We start from the raw sequence: 23,880 nt of genomic DNA, 5'->3' as shown, positions 1-23,880 counted from the left end.
TGGAAGCGGGGGTCCCGCCGGCGGCATTTGTCCGTCCTCCCCTCAAGGCTCCCCGTGCTAAGGCATCACCAAGCCCAGCTCCGGGAGCCGACGGCCGGCCAGACGGCCGTCCGTGAGGCGGGAGGCAAGGCGGGGCGGGAGAAAGCGAGCGGGGTCCGCGCCCCGGGCGGGCGGGCTGCCGGCCGCTGCGCTCGCTGAGGTACCGGCCCTGGCGGGCTGGGGCCGTGCCGAACCGCGCCGACCGTACCGCGCCCAGCCGAGCAGTGCCGTGCAGCCAGGGGCGGCGGGCAAGGCAGAGGGTCCGCCCCGAGGGCAGCCGCCCCACCGGCAGCGCGGAGGGTCTGGGCTGGCGGCGGGGGCTGCGCTGCGCAAACTAGTCAAACTCGCCCAGAAGTTGAGACGGTGCTTCGGGGGTGGCCGGGGAGCGGGGGGAAGGACGGGAGGGCTCCGTACCGGCGGCACAAAGAACCTCTTCCCGCTGCCGCTACCTGCTGATGAAGCCATCCCCATCGCCGTCGCAGGTCTGGAAGAGGCGCCTCATCCTCTCCTCCTCACCGGTGCTGGAGGTATCGCTGCTGCTACTCCCGGCGCTGCTCACCTCCGCTACGGCGGCTGCCGCCATCATGCGCCCAGCTCCGGCGGAGGAGGCGAGGTTGCCTCAGGCGCCAGGGGTCCCCAGTCCCGCCGCGCCCACAAAGTGCGAGAGGCAGCACAATGCCGGGGCAGGGGAAGCCCCGCATCCACCTTCCGCCGAGCCCGGGGGCGGGCGGGGTCCGGGGTGCCTTGGCCAGAGCGGCCGGGCCGGGCGCGCCGCAGCCCCGCCTCCCGCCTCGGCCGGGACCCTCCGGGAGCCGCAGTGCCGCCGCCCGGCGCCCGGGCTTGGCGCGATGGGGAAGGCGTTGGAGGCTCCCTTCTACCCTCTTGCGTACGCCATGGTCCACCGCCACCTCGGCCCGTCCTGCCGCCGGCCTCTCTCCCGCTGCCAGCAGCCACGGCAGCACCGTGAGCGGGTGGCCTAGCCAAACCGGGACTAGCTGCCCCCCTGGTTATTGTTACGCACCCCACAGGAGTCCAGCCGCCGAGCACTGGCTAAACCCCGCTCAGTCTGGTCCTCTGGGGGCCGCTTGTTCTCCTTTCACTGGGCGGGCCCAGCAACCTGTGTCCGGAACGCGAGGCCTTGCTTGACTTCGGCTGGCCTGTGGAAGCCAAGACTACCCAAATAGAACAGACCCCAACATTTTCAGTAGCCCTGTGTTGGCGCGACAGGGTGTTGAACAGGTGGGAGCGTTCTGGGGCAGAGTGCCAGCCCCTCTTGACACATCCAGTTCTTTTCCACTGATGAAATTTTATCTGAAAAGTACATAATTTGTTTTTTCTGCTCCAACAAGTCATTATCAGTGCTCTGAACTGGCTCATGGCTTATACCTCTCCCTGTCTTTCTGTCTCCTTTGCATTTAGAGAAAAGTAATTTTCACCACAGCCTTCATGTTGCCCGATGAAAAAATATTTTCCTTTAGTATCCTTGGCACCCTTTTTGACACCTAATTAAGTTTTAATCAGTCCTCTTTTTCTTACACGTGTGAAAAGAACTGATAGACCAACAGCACCAATGGCAATATCTTTTATCTCTACTGGAAATATGTATTTTGAAAACCCTAGAACAGCATTTGCCTGTTCTACAGTAGCATTAATTTCTTACTACATCAACCTATGATTAATTAGGTCAGCTAAGTTTTTTCCTAACCTATTTCTGTATGTAGAGAAAACCATTTTGTTAAGGACGTGCATTTCTCATACTATCAGATATTATCCTCCTATTATTTCAGTCTTTGAAGATATCCAGTTCTTCCCACATAACAACTTGATCTTCCTTTTTGTTGAAATGGCTCATGAATATGTAAAGTCAGCAAAGTTATCACACTTCTCTTGTTGCACAATCCCTTTCAAGTGTAATAACTGATGGCAATAATTCTGTTAATATTTATTGTACCTTGATTAACAAAGTCATTACAAGGCAAGAGTCTCTATGCTCTTTTATTAACTAAAACTACTTGCAAGTGCAAGCATGCGTGCACTCACTTTCGTATTCTCTCAGCCTCTGCAGTTTTCCAAATTAGGTTGCTCATGCTGGTTCTTGCTGGATGACCAGAGCACTAGGGTGTGGAGCCAACACACTTCCATACTCTTTCAAGACTACGAAAGCAGAGAATACTGCAAGTATCCTTCTCCCAGATGGTAGTGTGTAATCTTTGAAGATGTACATCATATTCCATCTTTTGACCTACAGTGGTCTCAGTCTTAGCACATGCATTTTTCCAGTCATATATAGGATGTTGCTTATGCATGAGACCATTTGTTTACCACAGCTGTTTGTTTTACATTGAGGATAGGATGAGCTGGGCGGTCACAGGACCATTTTCTTCAGTCAGATCCCATAGACTAGCTGTTCAACACCACACACAAGAATTCTTGCACATGTTCTAAAAAGATAACATCTTATGAAGAATTAAAATTCTGAACCATATAGAGTCCTAAAACAGCATTTCCTGACAGAGCCACCAATACCAATGTAGCAAGATTGTATCCAAAACAGAGCAATGAGAATCTCCAGGAATGACCTTCCTCCATCCTGATGCTATCACCCAAGCCTCACAGTTAGCCCGTTCTCCACCTTTTTTGTATTTTAAACTAATCGCCCACATCTTCCCTACTCTAGCTAAATTTCCTAGTTGGCACTTTATCTCTTGTTCTCATCCGCATGCCTCATGAAGTACGTCTCCTTGCAGATCAAGAATTCATCCATTCCTTACATTCTCTCTGCTCCTTGCTAATTACCTTCCTGAGTTGGTTATTTATATGTTGAGTTTTTCCTACTAGCTTTTGCCCTTCTTGGGGATCAGCTGCAGTTAATTTTTGCATTTTCAAGGTAAGTCCCAAGAAAACATAGTGCAGTAGTTTCTGACTTTTCCTAATAAAACACTTGTACCAGTTCTTCCTAGCTGATAGGAACAGATTATATCCTAGCTGTGGTACGGCATGCAGGACAGTAAAACCAGCTGAGCTTGCTGGCTTGTGTCATGATCCACACCTAACTTTTTAAAAGGTATATCATATCAGTTGGGAAGCAGCACTCTATGCTGTAATTCCTCACATCCTGGTGCTCGGTCCTATGAGTTATATGGCAGTTCACTCCTGCAGCCAAAAATGTGAGTTCCAGGTGGCAAAAAACATGTTTAAAACAGAGAACATGCTGTGCAGTGGAAGGTACCATCCTTCCTGAAGTGCATTCTCACTCTGCCTGGTGGGAAGGGTGCATGGTGTCCAGAAAGTTATGAAGAGAGAGCAAGGAAGGAGTGCAAGGAGTGAGACCTCTGTGCTGCTGCCTATCCCATCTCGGAAAATAGGCTTGATATTTCTCACAAGAAGAGAGTTTGTAGGTTTTCTTTTTGAAACTGGGGATCTTAGCTGTGTTTTGTTTATCCTTTCATCTAAATTAAATTAATCCATAATTTTTCAATATTAGATTGTTTTCTACAATCAGCTTTCCATAATGCCCTGATTTCCAAATGCAAATATAAAAATATGCCAAGCAGCCATTGCATAAATTAATAACAACGCTGTAGTAGTAATAGCTGCATTTATTCTCCAATATCTATATACACAAAATCTGAGATGTCTGAAGGATAAGCTTGAGACACCTGATTTCCAGAGGGGCTGGACTCCTATGACTTCCCACCAAATCACCAGGAGTTTTAAATTCGTGTGATCTCTGAAAGCCAAGATTATCTCAAGCTAGGTGTTGAACAGTAGAAAAATAAAACCATTGTACACCTCTCAAAATTTAACTACAGATAGTTTGGAGAAGAAAAAGTGACAATGTGTAGAAAGGACTGGTAACCGCGTGACTTTATAGGCAGTGCACGGGGTGCTGTGACGCTGCCCTGTTCCGCGATGGGGCCATCACCACCACCACCACCGCCTCAAGGCCAGCAAGGAAGGGAGCATTCGGCCTGGCGCCCCAGGAACCTTGAGGCCAGTAGGGAGGGGAAGAAGCAATCTGTTTGGTTTGCCTACTTGGTGCACAGGACCTTCTGGGCCTGATAATGAGGGAAAGGGAGCGAACATATAACCCCCTCGGTCACTTGCCTTACAAAATGGCATTTTATTCATTTTATGGAATCATGAATAACTGTAACAGCCACTACCTATCTGGTTACAAATTTACAATGATGCCCAAAATAAAAACATAACACAGTGTCTTCTTTTGTAATCAAGAAACTGAAAAAATACATCTTGTGCTCTTCCACTAACCTGATCTTGCAGAATATTAGCTCATCAGTGATTCTTGCCTCATATATCAAGAGACAGTAAGTCTTTCAACACTAAAATCTTAAATTCACAAAAAGACTAACTATTTTGCAGTCATATGAGATACAATACACTTACACAGTTAGTACATAATGGATAATTTTGTTTCATAAACTTACTTTACAGTTCTTTTTCTCTCAGTAGTGGCATCTTTTGTGGAACTTTATAGTATTCATGACAGAGAAAATACTCCACAAAGTAAAAAGAAGGCAGCAAAAACTGCTACATAATAAAAGTGCCTCTGAGGAGGGTAAATAAGAATGCATAATTGTATCTGAGCATGCAGATGTATTTTAGCATAAAACCCTGCTGCCTCATAAAAAATATAGGGGCATTTGGGCATATGGTGATAAAAGGAAATAATTCTTACTCCAGGAGTTATTTACTTTGTGTAAGCCTTAGCCAGAAGGTATTTCTGAGGCCAAACATGAAAAAGGATTTTAAAAGGTCTTACAAGTCATTAATTCTATCAAGAAAACCTACAGCTAGTAATTTTTATTAACAGAAAAATGTATAAAGAATATATATAAACCACAATGTCTAAGAACTTGGATAGAAACACAGACAAAAACTGTTTTGTACATATGTTTTTTGAATGATCTGTTGTATATTCCTGTTGTACTTCTGCATGTAATATGGACCTGAGCTGGAGCTAGAATGCTAGACTGGGTGAAGATCTGGCTGAATGCAGCAGAGTGCTTCCTTTGCTTCTAGACACGGACTTGCCTGTGAAGGTCTTTTCTCAAATGCCTGAGAGAAGACATAACTAGAAGCTGGAGCAGCTGTTTTACACTGCCATGAGGCATGTCCTACGCCACAGTAGTCTGGGCATGTTTGGATCTCATGTGCTCTGGAGAGTATGTTGCTGCTTCTCCTTCCCAGGGCCCGCACACGGGCCAGTCTGAGCTGGAGGGCAACCTCAAAGGTGGTCCACAGTACCTTTTATGTTTTTGGAAGTCAATTCACCAGAACAGGAGACCAGTTTGCACAGCTGCCCCAAGGCGTGGGCTTAAGGCACAATTCTGTCTTCACTCTTTTTTAGGTACCCTCACTGCAGATTGCAATCAACTAGTTAGCAGGGTACGGCACTAGTTGCAGCATGGAGTAAGGCTTCCCTTTATTTCACTAATATTTTATGAGTTCCTGTCTTAAACTCCTGGAGACAGGTTAACCTCTAGTGTAATGCTACCAACAGAGTTCCATTAACTGTGAATTCAGGTTGCAGCTTTGTTTTCCAGCAGGAGCATATAAAAATGATTCCTTCTCCATGTGTATCCTTGCTGTGTGCTTTGAGTCATGCGTTTTTATTTGAGTGGCTATACTTTCCTGTTTTTTCACACTTAATAGCATTGGAGAGTCAACACAGCAACAAAAGAAGCGAGCTATTTATTAAGGAATTTGTTATGCAGGATGCATTCAGGCTTCATTGTGTTCTTAACTAGATAGATGAGACTTAACAGAACAGCTAGCTATTATCCCTGTGAGCTGCTGTATATGCAAGATTGCAAACTGAGATCAGAATAGAGCCTGAGGAATCATTCTGCAGAATCACATGCTTTTTTTTTTTTTGTAGGAAGGCAAGTTGATGCTGTTAAGACACAGGAATTAGTAACAGATCTGGGTTCAAAATTAAGGATTTCTGATGTGACTCAAATGATTTATGATCTTTCATTTATTACTGTTAATACTAAGGAAGATAAGAGGAATCCTTACCTTGTTAAGCTAAAGAGTTTAATTTTTCATAAGAAATACAACGTGCTCTAACATGACAGTATTGAATGTCATAGTACACAGGAAACAGCATTAAGTACTTTGGTTGAAGATGTATAGGAAGGTACCCGGATTAAAAAACTGAAAATTTTAAAAGCAACCTTACAAAAGAGCAAACTATCAGCTCCAGTGCTGCTTCTCAGTGCAGATTTATGCTGAAGTGGGCTTTGTATACAGCTTTGGGAGAGGTATCTCAAGAGATATTTTTCAGGGAGCTACATCAGTCAGTGTGTTTTTGCTATTTATTTTGCTCTCCACTTAAGTTCACACTGGAGAAATAGTTTGCTCTTCTTCAGAGTATTCTCCTTCTGACTGAATGATGTATCCAAAGTAGCAACCGTCAACAGTTAATCCTGTGTCACATCCAAGAGATGGGTTTTTTTCATATCCTCAGTCTGCAGTGAAAGGACTGCAAGAAGATTATCATTTTGGCCAAAGGATTATTTACTAACCTAAAGAATACTCAAGACAGCAACAAATCCTCCATAATGCTAAATGGCTAAGCAACTTCCCCTTGTCCTGCCATCTTGAAAAATTACTTGCATTTTACAAAACTGAGGGCAAGTAATACGATATAGTGAAGAGGCTGAGGGCTGCGATGATCTTACTCACCTGCATTTAATATCATTCAATTAAATGGCATAATTTATGAACAGACAGATGTCAGCACTAGTTTTTTAGTCACTGCTACCAATTGTGCCTTGTTTCAAAGACACACTTCAACAGCCTAACAAAAAAAAAAGTTCCTTCTGTTTATAATACAATTTTGCATTTAGGTGACATCAGTTTGGGGCACGCACCACCCCACCGTGAACTGTGCTTAAGGCATGATCAGAGAGCGCTTTTGGCACCTCTCCCAGCTGAGGAAGGCAGGTTTCTTTCCTCAGCTTTCGCGGTCACACAAGTAACAGCGCTGAAAACTGCGGGCAGCGCAGCGCGTCCCACCTCCCGACCTACTTACTTGTGCCGACGGCCCCAGAGGCGTACGTGACCGACAACAGCCCTCCGGCTCCGGGGCGGGGCCGTCGGCGCCTCCCCCGCTGGGCACTGCGCCTGGAAGGTGGGAGGAGGAAGCGCCCGCGGCTTCCCGCCGCCGCTGAGGAGGGGCGGGTGCCGGCCCTCGGCCCAGCCCCACCCCGCGCACGCCGTCACAGCGCTGCGGCGCCGCCTCCCTAGTCCTTCTCGGTCGGCGGTGCTGTACCTGGTGCGGCTGCCTTCCTCCGCCGCGGCTGCCGCCTCCCGCCATCCCCGCCTCGCCGGTCCTTCCCCCCGCCACTCCGCGCCGCTGAGCCATGTCGCGGCCCAGCAGCGTCTCACCGCGGCAGCCCGGCAGGGGCCCGGTGGGCGCGGGTACCCCCGCCGCGGCCTCCGCCTCTGCCGGCCCCGCGGCGGGCCGCGGTCGAGGCAAGGGGCTGAAGGATATCCGCGTCGACGAGGAGGTGGAGATAGCGGTGAACCTCGCTCTGGAGCGGTTCCGGTACGGGGAGGAAAAAGGTGTGCGGCGGCGGCCGGGCGGCGGGGGAGGGAGCCGGGCGGCGGCGGCGGTGAGCACCCGGCCTGGGCCCGCCTGGGCAGGCGACTTGAGACCAGGCCCGGAGAGGGGCTGGCGGACATCTCGGCCCGGAGGCTCTTCGCCGGTTCGCCGGTAGAAGGCCTTCCTCCGCTGCCTTCCGCCCGGGTAAGAGGGCAGGCTTGTGGAGCCTGCGTGGCTCGCAGGTGCGGGGTGACGGCACTGCCGTTGGTCCCGCTGTTCACGGGGGAACGTGGCGGGGTTGCGGATTGAAAAGCGCGTCACGTCGAGATAGTAAATCAAGAATACTGCGTGTTGCGTTGTTATGTTTGCTTTTTTAATTATCTTTCTAGAAATGGAATTTCCTTCTTCTTTCACTAGTACTGAAAGAGCGTTTGTTCACCGGCTCTGTCAGTCTCTTGGACTGATATCTAAAAGTAAAGGGTAAGTGAGAATATGATTTTTATTTATTAATTTATTTTTTTGGTGCAAATGTATGGAATTTAATGACTACCGTTAAAATGATCTGTGCTTCTAGCATATCCTGGGCTGTTGCAGGGAGCAGTACTAGAGAAGAGAGTTTAAAAAGTAAGATAAAAATAAGTATCTTTGTGCTCTGCTGTATGTCTGCTTAAAAGAACTTGTGATGGGCTTAATCTGAGATAGCTTGCCCTTATGCTGTTTTGTGGATTTCATGGGTTCATAAAAAAGACTTCTCACCAAGATCTGTTCTGTTTTTTGAGAACTATTGCATGTATAATTTTGCATAGGATCTCACGCCTTGACAGATAAAATGTAGTCTAGAGTAGCGTGTCCAAAAGAGTGCTTCTGTTGGGAATTGCAGGAGAAGAGGGTTCATATGTAGGTGTGGTGATGTTTCTTTCTCTTACCCTGCTCTGATCTTTTGAAGAGAAAACCAATGTTCATTGACTGATGAGTTTGCATGAAAGCTGAGTATCTAGTTCCCTTGGGAGTTTGGGTGGCAAAGCAGCAGGAAAGGGAAAGTTACAGGAAAATCCCAGATAGGTGGAGCGTGATGTATAACTTGTGTATGTGTGGACACTTGTAAAACCGTAGCAGCGTTTGCCATTCCTCATTTTTGGTGATAGTTCATGATTCTTGCAGAAGTAGTGTTAAATGCTAGATCTGTGGTCTGTACTTAATTAGGGACTGCTGTTCAGCACTGGTTGTGTTGAATGTGTCGCTTAGTTTCAGAACACCTTATTCAAGCACACTGCTGTTAAAGTGAAGTTATGCTTCCAGCGCAGTTCCAGTCTTGGGAGTGGTATAGCTGACTTTTGCCACAGATGCCAAGACAATAAATTTGGCTGAACTTGCCTATCTCTGCGTCATATTTTGGGAACGTGGAGTGTTAGAAAGCATTGTCATATGTGCACAAATGGTTGGCAGGAACATGCTTGAATTGTATGGTGCCTGTGCTTAACAGTAACTGATAAACCCTGCTTGAATCCTTGTGGATTCATTGTAGAGCTCTGTAAGTGCCTCTGAGTGGCTCTCTCTAATCTAATAAGAATCCACAGAAGCTACTAAGATTCTATGGTATTTTTGGTCATGATTTCCTTGAATCATACAACATCTCAAGTTGGAAGGGACCCATAAGGATCATCAAGTCCAACGCCCTGCTCCTCACAGGACTGCTTAAAACTAAACCCTATGACTAATGGCGTCATCCAGATACTCCTTGAACTCTGGCAAGCTTGGTGCTGTGACCACTTCCCTGCGGAGCCTGTTCTGGTGACCAACCACCCTCTCAGTGAAGAACCTTTTCCTAATGCCCAATCTGAACTTCTCCTGATGCACCTTCATTCCATTTCCTTGTGTCCTATTGCTGGTCACCAGAAAGAGGAGGTCAGCACCTCCCCAGCCACTGCCCGCCTTGAGGAAGCTGTAGACTGTGATGAGGGCACCCCTCAGCCTTCTCTTCTCCAAGCTGAACAAGCCAAGTGACCTCAGCCGCTCCTCCTAAGTCTTGCCCTCGAGGCCTTTCACCATCTTGGTCTCCCTCCTCTGGACACACTCTAATAGTTTGATGTCCTTCTTATATTGAGGTGCCCAAAACTGCACATGGTACTTGAAGTGGGGCCGCACCAGTGCAGTGTAGGGTGGGACAATCACTCCCATTTTTGTTTTGTAGTTTAGGGTTTTGGTTTTCTTTGTTGTTTTGTTTTTGTTTTTTTTTATGTGGAGTGTTCAGGGTGACATGAAGCTTGAAGAATAGTTGAACTGAAATCTAAGCAGCTGAGAAGAGGGGAATATTCACTTAGGAGGACATAGTAAATTTTTTTTACTATAATAATGCATTACACATTTAAGAAACATATTTTCTTTCAAAAATAAATTAATTAAAAAGGAGTCCTACTCATTTTTACTCTCCCCAGGTTTCCTTAATATTTGTGCTTGCAGTAACTTTTGAAATTATCAGTCTTTAAAAGCTTGGTCATGATTGGCTTTTATCATTGAATTTGTAGACCGTATAATTTTAATGTTTCGGCTACTGCTGAGCCATGCTCGGACAGCATCAAGGCTTTCTTTCCAGCTTCCCCCCATCCTCCCGATGAGGAGGAGTGCTGCCAGCAGCAGCACGAGGGAGGTTATCGTCCCCCTTTTCTCAGAGCTGACAAGGCTACACCTGGAGTGCTGGATGGATCCAGTGCTGGGATCAGAAGTAGTAGGATGGACGTAGTGGATAGTGTTCAGTGAAGGGCCAACAACATATGAAGAAACAGGAACATCTCCCCTGTGAGGAAAGGCTTAGAGAGCTGGGACTGTTCAGCCTAAGAGAAGACTCAAGGATTTAAACAGTGTGGATAAATACCTGCAGAGAGGATGCAAAGAGTGCAGTGCCAGGCCCTTTAGGGTGGTGCCCAGTGACAGTATCAGAGGCAATGGGCACAGACTGTGGCCAGGCATGGGCACAGACTGTGGCCAGGCATGGGCACAGACTGTGGCCAGGCATGGGCACAGACTGTGGCCAGGCATGGGCACAGACTGTGGCCAGGCATGGGCACAGACTGTGGCCAGGCATGGGCACAGACTGTGGCCAGGCATGGGCACAGACTGTGGCCAGGCATGGGCACAGACTGTGGCCAGGCATGGGCACAGACTGTGGCCAGGCATGGGCACAGACTGCTAAGAAAAGTTGTGGAGTCTCCCTCTGTGAAGATATTCAAAAGCTATCTGGACATGGTCCTGGGCAAACGGCTGTACATGACACTGCCTCAGCAGAGGGGTGTGACCTCCAGAGGTCCCTTCTAGTCTCAGTGGTTCTGTGATTCTGTGGTTCTAAGTTGCTTAGGTACAAACTACTGAAGACTAGGGGCATAGTCATAGGAAGCATTGCAGTTTGTTTTTCCAATTCTGCCAACGTTTCCCTGGCCGTGCACATTCAAGTACTGTTCCAGCTTCGGTATTTTTGCTCTTCTGAAATCTTATCTTCATTGACCAGGAGCTGAACCCAAGCCAACAACATGGATGATGTGGTGGGTTGACCCTGGCTGACTGCAAGGTGCCCACCCAGCTTGATCTGTCACTCCACTTCCTCAACAGGACATTGGGAGAAAATAGTGTGGGGTCTCTCCCACAGGAGATATCCTTCAGTATAAATCTGTTCCACTGATGTGTCGTCTTTGGGCTTGAGGGGAATGTCTCCTCTAGCACCTGGAGAACCTCTTCCTGCTCCTTCTTCACTGGCCTTAGTGTCTGCATGGCTGCTTCTCCTACATTTTTCTTGCTCCTTTCTCTCACAGCTGCTGTGCAGCTTTTTTCCCCCTTCTTAAATATAGTATTACAGAGTCACCACCATCATGGCTGAGGGGCTGAGCTGCACTCTGTGGTAGGTCTGTCGGAGCTGGCACTTGAATTAGTCTAGGAATCAGTTTTGTCTAATAACTCTCAGTGTTGGTTAATAGGGTGATTGATGGAGCTGGCTGTTGTTTGGGAAGCAAATGCAGTGATAGACCTTTAACAGAAAGGTAGCAGAACAGTGTCACGTTATGGAGGCCTAATTTAAGGTTGTGCTGGGCGTAGTTATCCAAAGTCTGCAGTCTCTGCTGCCCTAGCTCATGTGAATAGAGGGTGGTTTTGATGACGGATATTGTGGATGCTTCTGTTATTTTGGTGTGCACTATGCTATGTAGGACATTTAGAAGTTTCTAGTCATGACATAATATTTTAAAATAATCTGACAGCCATCATAAAAGAATTATGATAAAAGATCATTACGTAGAGGTTAATAAGTTACTTATTCCTAAAATTTTACTTTTTTCTTTTCCTCACAGAAAAGGAGCAAATCGATACCTGACTGTAAGGAAGAAGGATGGATCAGAACTAACGCATGCAGTAATGACTTGTTGCTTGGCTCCCAGTACAAAACATGCTGTTCAGAATTTAATTCAGAGATTTCCCGTCACCAGTAAAGAAAGAACAGAACTTCTGCCAAAGACAGAGCGGGGAAGTACGTGTGCTGTTGAATCTGGTATGTTCAGTATGTCTTCTGATAGGGACTTGTGAATCAACACTGCTTGAAAAAAAAAAACAAACTACAAAAAAACCAAAACCCAAAACAAACCCACAAACCAAAAGTCTTTCTTTTCTGCCTACTCTCCTGTCCCATTTGACACCCTCCCCCTGCAATAAAACCTGTTAATTTTCTTGACTTTTAATTGATAATATAGGGTCTTTTAAAACTGCTGTCATGAGCAACTTGGGCAGTCATGTAACCCACATTTCAGTGTCTGTGTTGTGCCAAGTTACTTTTGAATCTTTGAGCCACATCCAGCCAAATTTATTGAAGCACGTTTCTGAAACGTGACTTCCTACAAGTTCCATGAGGTGAGATTGGAGAAGTGCTGCCATGACTGCTGTGCAAGAACACCCTTATGAGGAAATAAGACTGGCTCTTCTGCTTATAGAAATTCATGTTCTTGATAAAATAAGAAGTTATTTTTTTGTTTCATAATTTCCCAAAATACATTTGGTCCGTAAGAGACTACTGTCTAGGCTTCTTGATTTCTAGAATATGAAGGAGTTCGCTGGAAGACAACCTTCTGATACATTGCAGGTTTTTTTAAACAATGCTTTTAACAAGATTAATTTTTTAACAGTTAACAGGAGTGTAAGGGTTATGTTGTGTTTCTGTGCGCAAAGCTGGGTGTAGTGCACAGAAAATGCTTGTACTGATACGCCTTGTTTCATTGGATTTATTATGGTTCATTCTTTAAGTGCTTCCTTTGCTAGTTTTCTGTTTCAGTTGTTTCAGTTGTTTAATAGGGTTGTTTAATGAACAGAGGGAAACTAAAATAAAAGTACTGAAAAGCAATTCATTAGGAGCGTAAGGCATAAACTAATGAATGGCATAAAATTTATCTTTACTACCTTTTCTAGACAGGTTTTTGGCTGTTTTAGTCTGTTAGTCTGTGTCTTGGTAAGACAGTGCTTATAATTTAATATCTTTATCTGTTAATCACAGTAAATCTGTATAACTGAATTTACAGCAAGCTTTCAATTCTTCTGGAAAATAATTATTAGGGAATTATAGAATAGGAATTACAATACTGATTTTGAAGTAGTCTCTTCTGAGGACGTGCAGGTTCTTTGGCTACTTATGCATTGCTTTCTAATATAGTACACTGCTACGTGATTTCAGGCATCTAGATACAGCATGGTTCAATTCCGTGTTTTAAGGCAAATCTTACAGACTATAGCATTAGGTTATGCAATACTGACTGACAGGAGGTCATAAAAAGACCAGGGAGGATGTGAAAGAAAGCATATGAGTCTCAGTAACCTTATCTTTCTCTCAGAAGACATGCTTGCTGGTTTGGAATAACTTAAAGGTTTAACTACACAGTGAGTATTTCTAGGAAAATTGTGGAGGTGTGAACATGATACAAAGACCAAGAAAATATGCCAGGATGCTTTTCTCAGGTTTTTGATTTCTCTTCATGACCTTTTTTGACTTTGAGCAGTGCACTGGGATAATCTGTTTTTGTCCAAGATGTTTATGAAAGTAATAACTCATTTGAACAATATTCATTTCAAGCACTGTAACAGGGTGCATTACTGTGAATATGGCTTTTAAATGTGTGATGGGTTTGTCGCTTTATATGTAGGGACTCATAGAAAGTCAGGAAAGTTCATTTTTATGTACGAATTTTAAGCAATGTTTTAGTGAACTTCTTTTGTATCTAAGTAAATTGTTAACTTCTCTTCACAGAAAACAGAGACGTGAACAAGACGAGCGGACGACTTAACAACGGCATCCCCCAGGTTCCAGTGAAAAGAGGGGAATCAGAGTTTGATTCCTTCAGGCAATCACTACCAGTTTTTGAAAAACAGGAGGAAATTATCAAAATAATAAAGGAAAATAAAGTTGTTTTGATTGTAGGAGAGACTGGATCAGGAAAAACTACTCAAGTATGTTTCTTTGAAATAAAAACGATAACAGCATTTATAAAAAATGAATGCCAATTTTGTATTATTTAAGTAGTAAAAGATGTCTTTATGCTAGTTTTAAGGTATAAAATGTTGAAGGAAAAGTAGCTATGAGTTTGTATAGCCCTTTTCCTTCTAAAGCTGATGTATAGCTGGTGTATAGTGTATAGAGTAGAATATTATTATGTTAAAATGAAAGATTACCCATAGTTGTTTTTTTAATAGATTTCTCTGAAGCAGGAGAGAGAAGCTTCAACTCTTTTTTTTAAAACAGATTAAACTTAAAACCAGAAATTTATTTTTGCTGTCTTTCTGCCCCTTCAAGTATGTTTGCAATGATAATCCTATTGTGAATCCTTTTGCAACCTGTATAATATTGAGGCACAGTTAAATTGTTTCATCATGGTAAAAAAGCTATGCCTTTAACAAACTAAAAAGTAAATTTAAACCACTTCTTTACAGATCCCTCAGTTCCTCCTTGACGACTGTTACAAAAATGGAACTCCCTGTCGTATATTTTGCACTCAGCCAAGACGTTTGGCAGCTGTTGCTGTGGCTGAAAGAGTGGCAGCAGAAAGAAGAGAAAAGATTGGGCAGACAATTGGTTATCAGATCCGATTAGAAAGCAGGTACTAATGATCTTTCCTGAAGTCAGTTGATCTTGTGTCGGTATCTTTAGTCTTGTGTACATTTAAAGTACAGTATATTTGAGATACAGCCTAGTAAAAGCTCAGTGTATAAAGTATAGGTACAGTATTCAGCTAATGGAATACTTAAGAGTCAAAAGGACAGTTTTCCTCCTGTACTTTGGAGTTCCATGTAGTAGGTTGTATTACATAAGTGAATTGCAGGTGCTTTCTCTTGATTTGTCTTACTTTCAGATCAAGTCTACACTTTCCTCTCTTTTTTTTTTTTATCACTACTTTAACATGTATAGATCCAAAAGTTGTGCAAGGAAGACCAGCGTGCTGTAACAAATGCTATATAGTGAGAGTTGATAGGGGACATAAAAGGCAAATTTGAAAACAAGTGATGAAGTTGAGCGTTACTTATCAATTTAGTTTGGGTTAAATATACTCTGTTTCAGCTTTTATATTTAAAGCATGAAGTGATACAAAACTATAGATTTCTAGGTCCCGTAAGGAATTTGTTCTTAAAGCAGAGCAGAAATGGATGAAAGTCTGAAGACTGTGTGTGGTTTCTAGATTCTTTGAACTGTATGGATAGTGGAATTTCCAGGAATGGGCAGCAGTTGGGATATGAGTGAGAAGATGGCAAAAGATAAAGCTGGTTATGTTGCTTATATGGATGAAGATGTGACATAGCTAATGAAAATGAATGCACTTGAACAACAAAACCAAGATAAAGAATTTGAATATGTGTACAAAAGCTCACAAGGGCATTAAGGAATTAAAAGAGCTAGTAAAGATGAATTGCAAATAAGGTGATGATTAATATGTGGAAGTACTATTCTGGCTGAAGAAGAAAAAGCGTAGATCAAAATGGATGAATTACTGGAAGTGTTGCAGAAAATCCTGCTTTAAAAGAATCAATAGATTCACTCAAGAGAAAGAGCAGAAGGGAGAATGGCAATATTTCCAACTCTGGGCAAAAAGGATGTGAAGTGGAGATGTTTGTATTAAGAGAGGAGTTTAATTTTTTAAGTTTTATTAACTATTAGACAGCAATGATTTCTAGAAGGCTGCTGAAGAAGAGGGAAGAGTAGAGATGAGAAAAGTAAAGCATTTCCACTTGATGTGTTCCTTGAATTTAATATGCAGGAGGATTTTTGAAAGGAGGGACGAATTCCAAACTTAGAAGGAAATATGCATATGATAACTAAGGAGCTCATGTCTTCCAGAAGACAACTGTAGAGTATGATACAAAGGAGCTTTTCAGTGCTTAAGGTGGCAGTGCTGGAGGAAGTAGTGGCAATCGCTGTTTTTGCTTGCACAGCTAACTTTGCCACAGGTACTAGAATAGTAACTTTAAAAAAGATTTTTAAATTCTTGAAGACAAAAATTAAAGCATTTGAAAAAGGTCACCTGATTTCTTTGTGATTCAGTCAAGTATAGTATATTGGGTTTGCCTGGCAATGTTTTGGTATTGGGGGGGATACAGGGGCGGCTTCTGTGAGAAGCTGCTAGAAGCTCCATCTATGTCTGATAGAGCCAACATGAACCAGCTCCAAGGTAGGCATGCTGCTGGCCAAGCCTGAGCCCATCTGTGATGGTAGTAGCGCCTCTGGGATAACATGTTTAAGAGGGGGGGAAAAAAAAAACCTTTGCAAACAGCAATTGCCTCCAGAAGAGTCAAGTGAGAATATGTGAGAGGAACAGCTCTGCAGACACCAAGGTCAGTGAAGAAGGAGGGCAAGGAGGTGCTCCAGGTGCTGGAGCAGAGATTCCTTTGCTGCCTGTGGTGAAGACCATGATGGCAAGCTGTGCCCCTGCAGCCCATGGAGGTTAACGGTGGAGCAGATATCTACCTGCAGCCCGTGGAGGACACCATGCCAGAGCCGGTGGATGCCCGAAGGAGCCTGTGACCCGGTGCTGTGGGAACCTGTGGGAAGCAGGCTCCTGGCAGGGCCCGTGCCCCCATGGAGAGAGGAGCCCACATTGGAACGGTTCATGAATAACTGTAGCCCATGAGAAGGACCCACGTTGGAGAAGTTCATGGAGGACTGTCTCCCATGGGAGGGACCCCACGCTGGAGCAGAAGAGTGTGAAGAGTCCTGCCCCTGAGGAGGAAGGGGCAGCAGAGGCAACATGTGATGAACTGACCCCAACCCCCATTCCCCATCCCCCTGCACTGCTGGAGGGGAGGAGGTAGAGAAAATTGAGAGTGAAGTTGAGCCTGAGAAGAAGGGAGGGGTGGGGGGAAGGTGTTTTAAGATGTTGGTTTTATTTTCTCATTATCCTACTCTGATTTGATTGGTAACAAATTAAACTAATTTACCCAAGGTGAGTCTGTTTTGCCTATGATGGTAATTGGTGAGTGATCTCTCTCTCTCCTTATCTTTACCAACAAGCTTTTCATTGTTTTCTCCTCCCCTGTCTGGTTGAGGAGGGGGATGATAGAGCAGCTTTGGTGGGCACCTGGTTTCCAGCCAGGGTCAATACACCATGTACAGGCAAATACAAAGACTGTATCCAAGCATGTGCTGAAGAATTGGAACCTGTTTTTCCAAAGCAGTCCACACTGAATTTTCCAGTAAAATGAACAACACGGAGACATTCTCAAGTTTCTTTTTCACTTGCTTATTTATATGTGTAAATTTGAATCTCACAGAGTGAGATTCATCTATAGAAATAGTCTATAATTACATACATAAATCTAGGTCTATGCAATCCATAGTGTATTTATATAATAATCTAATAGATATAGGTAAATAATAAAAAGTCTGAGGTTTTGGAGCATAAGCACTAAGATTCCTCTGGGAACTCTCTGGGAACAGGCATAATTTAGAAGCAAATAGTATGCATAAATTCTTTGCTGAGAGAACTATAACCTAATTCCACTTCTGGTGAGCAGCTGTTCAATCCTTTCATTTTCAGTAAGTAGTGGAAAGCTAGCAGCATTCAAATGGTGCAAAAACCTGAAGTATCTTATTGAACTGTTCAATAGGGTTTCTCCTAAGACACTGTTAACATTTTGCACTAATGGCATACTGCTTCGGACGCTAATGGCAGGAGACAGCACTCTATCAACTGTGACACATGTTATTGTGGTAAGAATTTTATTGTATTTCACGTGAGGTGGAGCAGTATGTATTACTTGTTAATTGGAAGCTGAAATACTGGTTTTCTTATTAATCTGCTAAGCACTTAAGGTGTTTTTGTTTTGTTAGAACCTGAATGTTAAAGACTTATTGAGTGTTGTGGCATGTACTTTTTTTTAAAGTATCTTATTTTAGGTTCGTGGCAATAATTAATTTTTTCTGAACTTCCTCTGTAGAAAGCAGAAAAGCCTTCGGGAGGTTGACGTAGATATGGTTGAGTGTGAGTGTGTCAGAATTTCTTGTATTACGTACTTGTTTTAGCGATACCAGGTTTGCAGTCCATTTGTTTGCCCATATGTTTTCAAGATAATGAGTAGTTTAATTTTCAAGAACGTATTTAAATGCGTTCATTTATGATTATGTGAATATTCGTACTGTGGAGTTTGAAAGGTCAGTGGAACCAGAATGTTTACCTCAATATTTTCTCCACTGCTGAAAACAGAAAAATTAATGATAATTTTAGGTGCCTGCCTGTTTATCAAAATGCAAAAAAAAGCGTAAGAATGTTTTATACATTCTTGACTTCAGCCTAAAATGTTGTATTTGGGTCCCAGCTTCATAAGTTCATAATATAAAATAAAACAAAAGCACACACCAACAAAGTTGATTAATCAGTCATGTGCCTTAATTGATGATAAACTCTGTGCATGCCTTAATGGGTCTAAGCAGTCTAACTTTTCTGATTATGTTTTGTCATATATTTCTTTAAATTTTCATCAACTGTGAAGTAAGAATTTATTAAAATAAGATCTGTAGGATTTGCAGTTAGTGTCATTATCCTGAAAACGAGATTCTAACACAAGAATTAAAGTTTCAGAAGTTCACTTTAACCTCTGAAATGAATGTATGTGTGGCTTATGCATTAACAGTGCAGTCTGCTCTCTTTATAAAACTTTTGAAATATTTTTTGACTTTTGGATAGTTTCAAAAGAAATCCTGACTTAAACTAGGCTTACACATTGTAATGGATCCGTAATGTACCAGCAAACTACATATATTAGTTTTTTAAAAAGTGCATATTTGTGAAAGGTTGTAATCTTGGATCTGTGATGTTTATCTGTTTTTTGTTTTTTTTTTTTTCCTTTTGTTATAGGATGAAGTACATGAGAGGGATAGATTCAGTGACTTCTTGTTAATAAAGCTGAGAGATGTGTTACAAAGGCAGATGAATTTAAAACTAATTATTTCTAGTGCTGCTTTAGATGCAAATCTATTTATTAGGTATTTTGGAACTTGCCCAGTAATACACAGTAAGTATTTATGTGAACTCTTAAATCTGAGTATACCTGCCTTAGGACTTAATAAGATCTTATTAAACTGTAGCAAACCATTCTGAGTAAGGGAACATGATAAATACACTGAGAGTTACAGCAGTGCTTGTTCTTTGTTCATTTTTTCTTGTTTCTTAACTATTTGCACCTACTTCAGAGTGAAGTGTTTTTATCCCAGGGAGTTCTTTAAGTTCAGGGATGTCCTGGCCCCAACTATGCTCAATTCAAGAAGCAGAAAAAGGTTCTTAAAGTGCTGATTCCCATGGTGATACAGACCCTAGGGTCTACAACAGTGTAACACATCAATTCATTCCAGTGGATTATAGTTCTTCAGGCCTCACAGAGATTGCTACTGGTTACTGGACAAAACACAGATAACTGCACCTGGTCACTTCAGAAATACAGTCCTTGGTACTTCATGCTTTAATCACATTATTTATTCTAAAGGAAATTATTAGCTGTTAATCAAGGTAAACACTGAGAAAAGACATGGCAATTTATATCAGTTTATGTTCAGACTCAATAATCTGCAGTTAGATTACATTCAAATGCAAAGAAAAGTTATCATTATTGCTGTTTAATTTCATTCCGTTGATTTCTAGTGGAAACAAAACAGCAATGTGTGGGAGAAGATGCTTCCCTCCGTGCCTCCTCCCGCCCCCCTCTTCGCCCTCCTGGCTTGCAAGTTTTCTGCATGGGCGACCTCTGGCACCTTGCAGTCCTCTTCTTTTTTCAACAATGATGTCTAAGTACATTGTGTTTTGAAAAAAGCATTTAAGAGATTCAGGAGAAATGCTCTCTTTCTAAAACAGTCAAGTAGACTGTCTATATATCAGCCTTTTTTAAGAAGCTTGACAGTCCCTGGACATGGGTAGGATCACTTTATTTAGAATCTTCTCTACAAATCAAAGGTTTATTTCAGTGAATGTTTCTGAAAAATAAGTATTTTCTTTCTTTTTTTTTTTTTTTTAATAGATACAAGTGTTTAGTTCCCAGTTCTGAATTTCTGCCTAGTAAAATAAGGCTTGCAAATTGTTGGAGGAAGGAATCTGGAAACTATACATGATTTCAGTGTTCTCCGAAGTTTTTTTTAGAGAGGGGAAATCTCAGTTATAATTGTTGTGTGGCTTTCCAGTTTACTCTTCTTGTAGCTTCCTGTTCGTTTAGACCAATATGTTTATTCAGGAAATTCTGCTGACAGTCTCTTTCTCCAGTTTACCTCAATTGTTATACTGTTATCACATATTAGTCTTCATAGGCTAATCACAACTGAAAAGACACTTCCCTTTTTCCAGTTTTGAGAATTTAAGAATTAAAAGAAGAGGGTTTAGATACTTCGTCTGTTAATCACGTGAGAAAGAATTGAATCTCCTTTAACAGTATAGCTGACAAAATCGTGACCACGGAAACCAGCGTTTTGTAGTTGTGGGTTAGTGTAGCACACAGAGTTTGTGATGAGTGTTGGAAGTCTTGCTCTGTGACAGCTTCTGAAACTGAATTGTAGCTTGTTTTTTCTGAAGAAAAGTCCTAGGTGTTTTAAACTCGGCTATGGCAAATGTCTGCTAAGGGACCAGAAATTAAAATCTAGACATTTTAATTCTTCCTGTGAAAAAGAATCCTTTAACGTCCATAAATAAGGTCTAGAAAACAGTGATATTGAAAAAGCAATCAGGGTCAGTTATTAGGAGATAAAGACCATTGGAATGTCTCATTTATCAGGAAGTATTCAGTAAAGAAAGCCAAATTTGGCTGAAGTGATTGAGGAAATCAAGAGAACTCCATCTCCTCATGTACTTCTCATTTAAAATGTAGTTTAATACAAAGGTAGCAATCTGTCTGTGGGATCTTGCACTAAAGTTGTATTAGTTGCTGTAATATTTTGTAATCCAGGTGGCAGTCTTAAACACTGAATTCTTTTTTGTAACTATAAACAAAAATGGTTATTTTCTTTTTCTCATTTTGATAAAATTGAAATTAATAACTGCCAATCTTATGAGCATCTATAACACTCAGTAGAATTGAAGAGGATAATGAGAAAAAGGTACCCAGCTGGCATTTTCCTTTTGAAATGTTTTGTTTTATGGCCCAGTAATCTTAATAAAATCCAGTGAAGATACTCTTACAAGACATTTCAAGGAAGGTAATAATTCCTTAAAACAGGCCCAAATAATGTTTAATTTACTTTTTGTGTCTACAAAAACGCTTTTTTAAAACTAAGATTATAAAAGATGCTAGGGAATATCTAATATTTTATAAATTATTTATACTTTCAGTTCAAGGAAGACCTTTTGAAGTTAAAGAGGTGTTTTTGGAGGACATTTTACGAAGCACTGGTTATACAAACAAAGAGATGGTAAAGTACAAAAAGGAGAAGCAGCGAGGTTGGTGGACTTCTTAATTTTTAGGGTTGGCAGTGAGTCTCAGTGATAAATTGAACAGCTAAATAGGATGATTCTCTGTTAAAATTCCAAAGCCAGAATATTAAATGAGATTTGAGTAGATGGACAAGTATCTTTAAGCTCTCAGTGTTTACAGTATTGAAGTAGACCATGGAACTTTAAAAAAAATATTTTCACTTTCTTGCAATGGTTGCATTCTTTTTGCTTTCAGTTGACAAATGTTATATTTTTCCTTATTATGGAGTAGAATTGCATATAACTAGGGGCTTTGCCCACATGAAAACTATAGAAGCAGAAGATGCTACATGCTGACTTTTGCGTACAATTTAAAGTGCAGCTGTTAGCAGGATTTTTTACATATTGAACAGAATTGGTTCCTGTTAGTAACAGTCATCGTATTCTTCAGACATGGACGTATTTACTACATATATCCCAGAAGCGTTAACACACTTGAACTTAATATAGTTGTTTTTCAATTGATTAATGAGGTATATATATTATTTGAGGATTTTTCCTGACAAATGAAAGTAATCATTCTAGTATGTATTTGAAAAATAAAATTTAAAAAAAAAAAAAGAAGACAAAAACCAAAGCTATAACATACAATCCTAACTGTATGTTTATTGTGGTGCCTAGCTCTGATCACTGTGGAGAGAAAAGTTAACTTAAGGCACTGATGTCTTCTACTGTTTCTTCTACCTGTACACAAAAAAAAGTTGTTACATGCAGGAACGATATCACTTCTCTTTGGTATTTAACTTCTGGAGAAATATCTGGACTGAGAATTGTGTAAAAAGTATTTATTTAGGAACCTCATTTGAATGCAGTAAGTTGGGATACTGGAGTCTTAGGGGGTTAAGTACCCAAATGCTATTTTTTTTTACCTTGTTCTTATAGCAGATGTTTGCAGTGGTGCACTTTGGTGCCCTTAATCATGGAATTTATATTGGGCTGGTAACAATGTTCTAGATTAAATAAAAGAGATTGAATAGGTAAAGCTTTGACTTAATAACTATTTTTTCTAACTGAAAATAATGAATAATTAAGATGAATGTAAAACTTTTCTTGGAAATACTTTATGCATTCTAGAAGAAAAACAGCAAAACACTCTTACTGAGTGGTGTTCTACTCGAGAAAATAATAGCAAACTGGAATCTCAGAAGCAAAGATCTGTCCCAAGGGCAACAGAAGAGTATAATCTGTTGGATGGTGGTGGTGATGTGGTATTTAATCAACTGGTAAGGTTTTAGTTTTGTTGGAAGAGATGTTGAAATCTGTGTTATATTATTCTACCCCTTTAAAAAGTGTTTCTAAAAGTATTACTCCTATAGAGTTTCTTTCTAGAAGGATATTGACCTATTTTAAAAGATTATTTTTTACTAGCATGCTTTTCAGTTGTGATGGTTGTACATAACTTTTGTTTAGATCAAGTGGCTAGACTGTCATTGTTTAAAGTACTTGCATATGATACAATAAATGCTTTAAGTGATATCTGAATGCTGCATTTCTGGTTGTTACTTGGAAAACTAACTGTTCAAATTCTTTGAGGCTAATAAGTGAGAATAAAGACAACTCTGAAGTGATTCATCTTTCAATACTGTTTTTTCTCTTCAGACTGAAAAAGATGTGAATAGCCTTGAACCATGGCTAATAAAAGAAATGGATTCTTGCCTTTCTGACATCTGGTTGCATAAAGATATTGATTCCTTTGCTCAGGTGTTCCATCTCATTTTAACTGAAAATGTCAGTGGTAAGTTTCTCATCTTATTTCATACGAAAAAGCAAGCACAAAATTACTTGACTTTCTGTGGCTATTTTATCTCCAATTTCAAATGCTGTTACCTTTGAATTGTGATGTGTGAAAAAGTGAATAGGGTTAGCAGAATTAACAATTTTTGTGGTGATTTGTGGTTGTAATTATTTTGGAGTATTGACAGATGTTATGTTTCCAAAATAGTGTTAAATTCACATGAACTGACTGGTGGGATGTAGTGAGGAAACAGATTCTCTTTGGGCTGGGTTTTGAAAGTCATATTCATACTACATTTAGATAAAAACATTCAACAACATTTGTATTGGTTTTGCTGATTTGTTTTTTTACTTCTCAGTTGATTATAGGCATAGTGAAACCAGTGCGACTGCACTAATGATTGCTTCAGGCAGAGGCTTTTTGAGTCAAGTAGAACAACTGATCAGTATGGGAGCAAGTATCCACTGCAAATCATCCAATGGCTGGTAAAAACAAACAGATAAGCTGAAAGAGAGATTTATTTGTCAATATACAAATGAGAACGAAATTTCTGTAACATCTAAACTAATTTGCTAATT

At 41.6% G+C, this 23,880-nt stretch overlaps 2 protein-coding genes across 9 annotated transcripts in view; one reads left to right on the top strand and one right to left on the bottom strand.

Annotated features, from left to right (window-relative positions):
* Positions 1 to 7,209, bottom strand: part of MCC (MCC regulator of Wnt signaling pathway) — a 237,769-nt gene extending 230,560 nt beyond the window's left edge. Inside the window, exon 1 of one of the 5 annotated variants that reach the window (XM_075079290.1) lies at positions 7,100 to 7,209. Coding sequence is in view for 3 of the 5 variants with exons in the window: in XM_075079293.1 (XP_074935394.1) it covers positions 599 to 740 (142 nt within the window). In the remaining 2 variants the exon portion in view is untranslated. Of the gene's footprint in view, positions 1 to 488; positions 1,029 to 1,060; positions 1,145 to 7,099 lie in introns of those variants that run through there. The other 4 variants (XM_075079289.1, XM_075079293.1, XM_075079288.1 and 1 more) reach the window with 4 other exon arrangements.
* Positions 7,210 to 7,430: 221 nt separating this feature from the next.
* YTHDC2 (YTH N6-methyladenosine RNA binding protein C2) overlaps positions 7,431 to 23,880 on the top strand; it is a 32,853-nt gene continuing 16,403 nt past the window's right edge. For 2 of the 4 annotated variants that reach the window (XR_012658056.1, XM_075079284.1), the window contains exons 1-11: positions 7,431 to 7,632; positions 8,002 to 8,092; positions 11,947 to 12,143; positions 13,884 to 14,083; positions 14,564 to 14,730; positions 17,729 to 17,831; positions 18,976 to 19,132; positions 21,427 to 21,534; positions 22,642 to 22,790; positions 23,167 to 23,302; positions 23,661 to 23,787. Coding sequence is in view for 3 of the 4 variants with exons in the window: in XM_075079284.1 (XP_074935385.1) it covers positions 7,431 to 7,632; positions 8,002 to 8,092; positions 11,947 to 12,143; positions 13,884 to 14,083; positions 14,564 to 14,730; positions 17,729 to 17,831; positions 18,976 to 19,132; positions 21,427 to 21,534; positions 22,642 to 22,790; positions 23,167 to 23,302; positions 23,661 to 23,787 (1,637 nt within the window). In the remaining variant the exon portion in view is untranslated. Of the gene's footprint in view, positions 7,633 to 7,703; positions 7,817 to 8,001; positions 8,093 to 11,946; positions 12,144 to 13,883; positions 14,084 to 14,563; positions 14,731 to 17,728; positions 17,832 to 18,975; positions 19,133 to 21,426; positions 21,535 to 22,641; positions 22,791 to 23,166; positions 23,303 to 23,660; positions 23,788 to 23,880 lie in introns of those variants that run through there. The other 2 variants (XM_075079287.1, XM_075079286.1) reach the window with 2 other exon arrangements.

Source organism: Phalacrocorax aristotelis, chromosome Z (assembly GCF_949628215.1).
Source record: "Phalacrocorax aristotelis chromosome Z, bGulAri2.1, whole genome shotgun sequence".
Lineage (NCBI taxonomy): Eukaryota > Metazoa > Chordata > Aves > Suliformes > Phalacrocoracidae > Phalacrocorax > Phalacrocorax aristotelis.
Note: the sequence above shows the minus strand (reverse complement) of the source record. Positions and strands in the feature narration are given on the sequence as shown.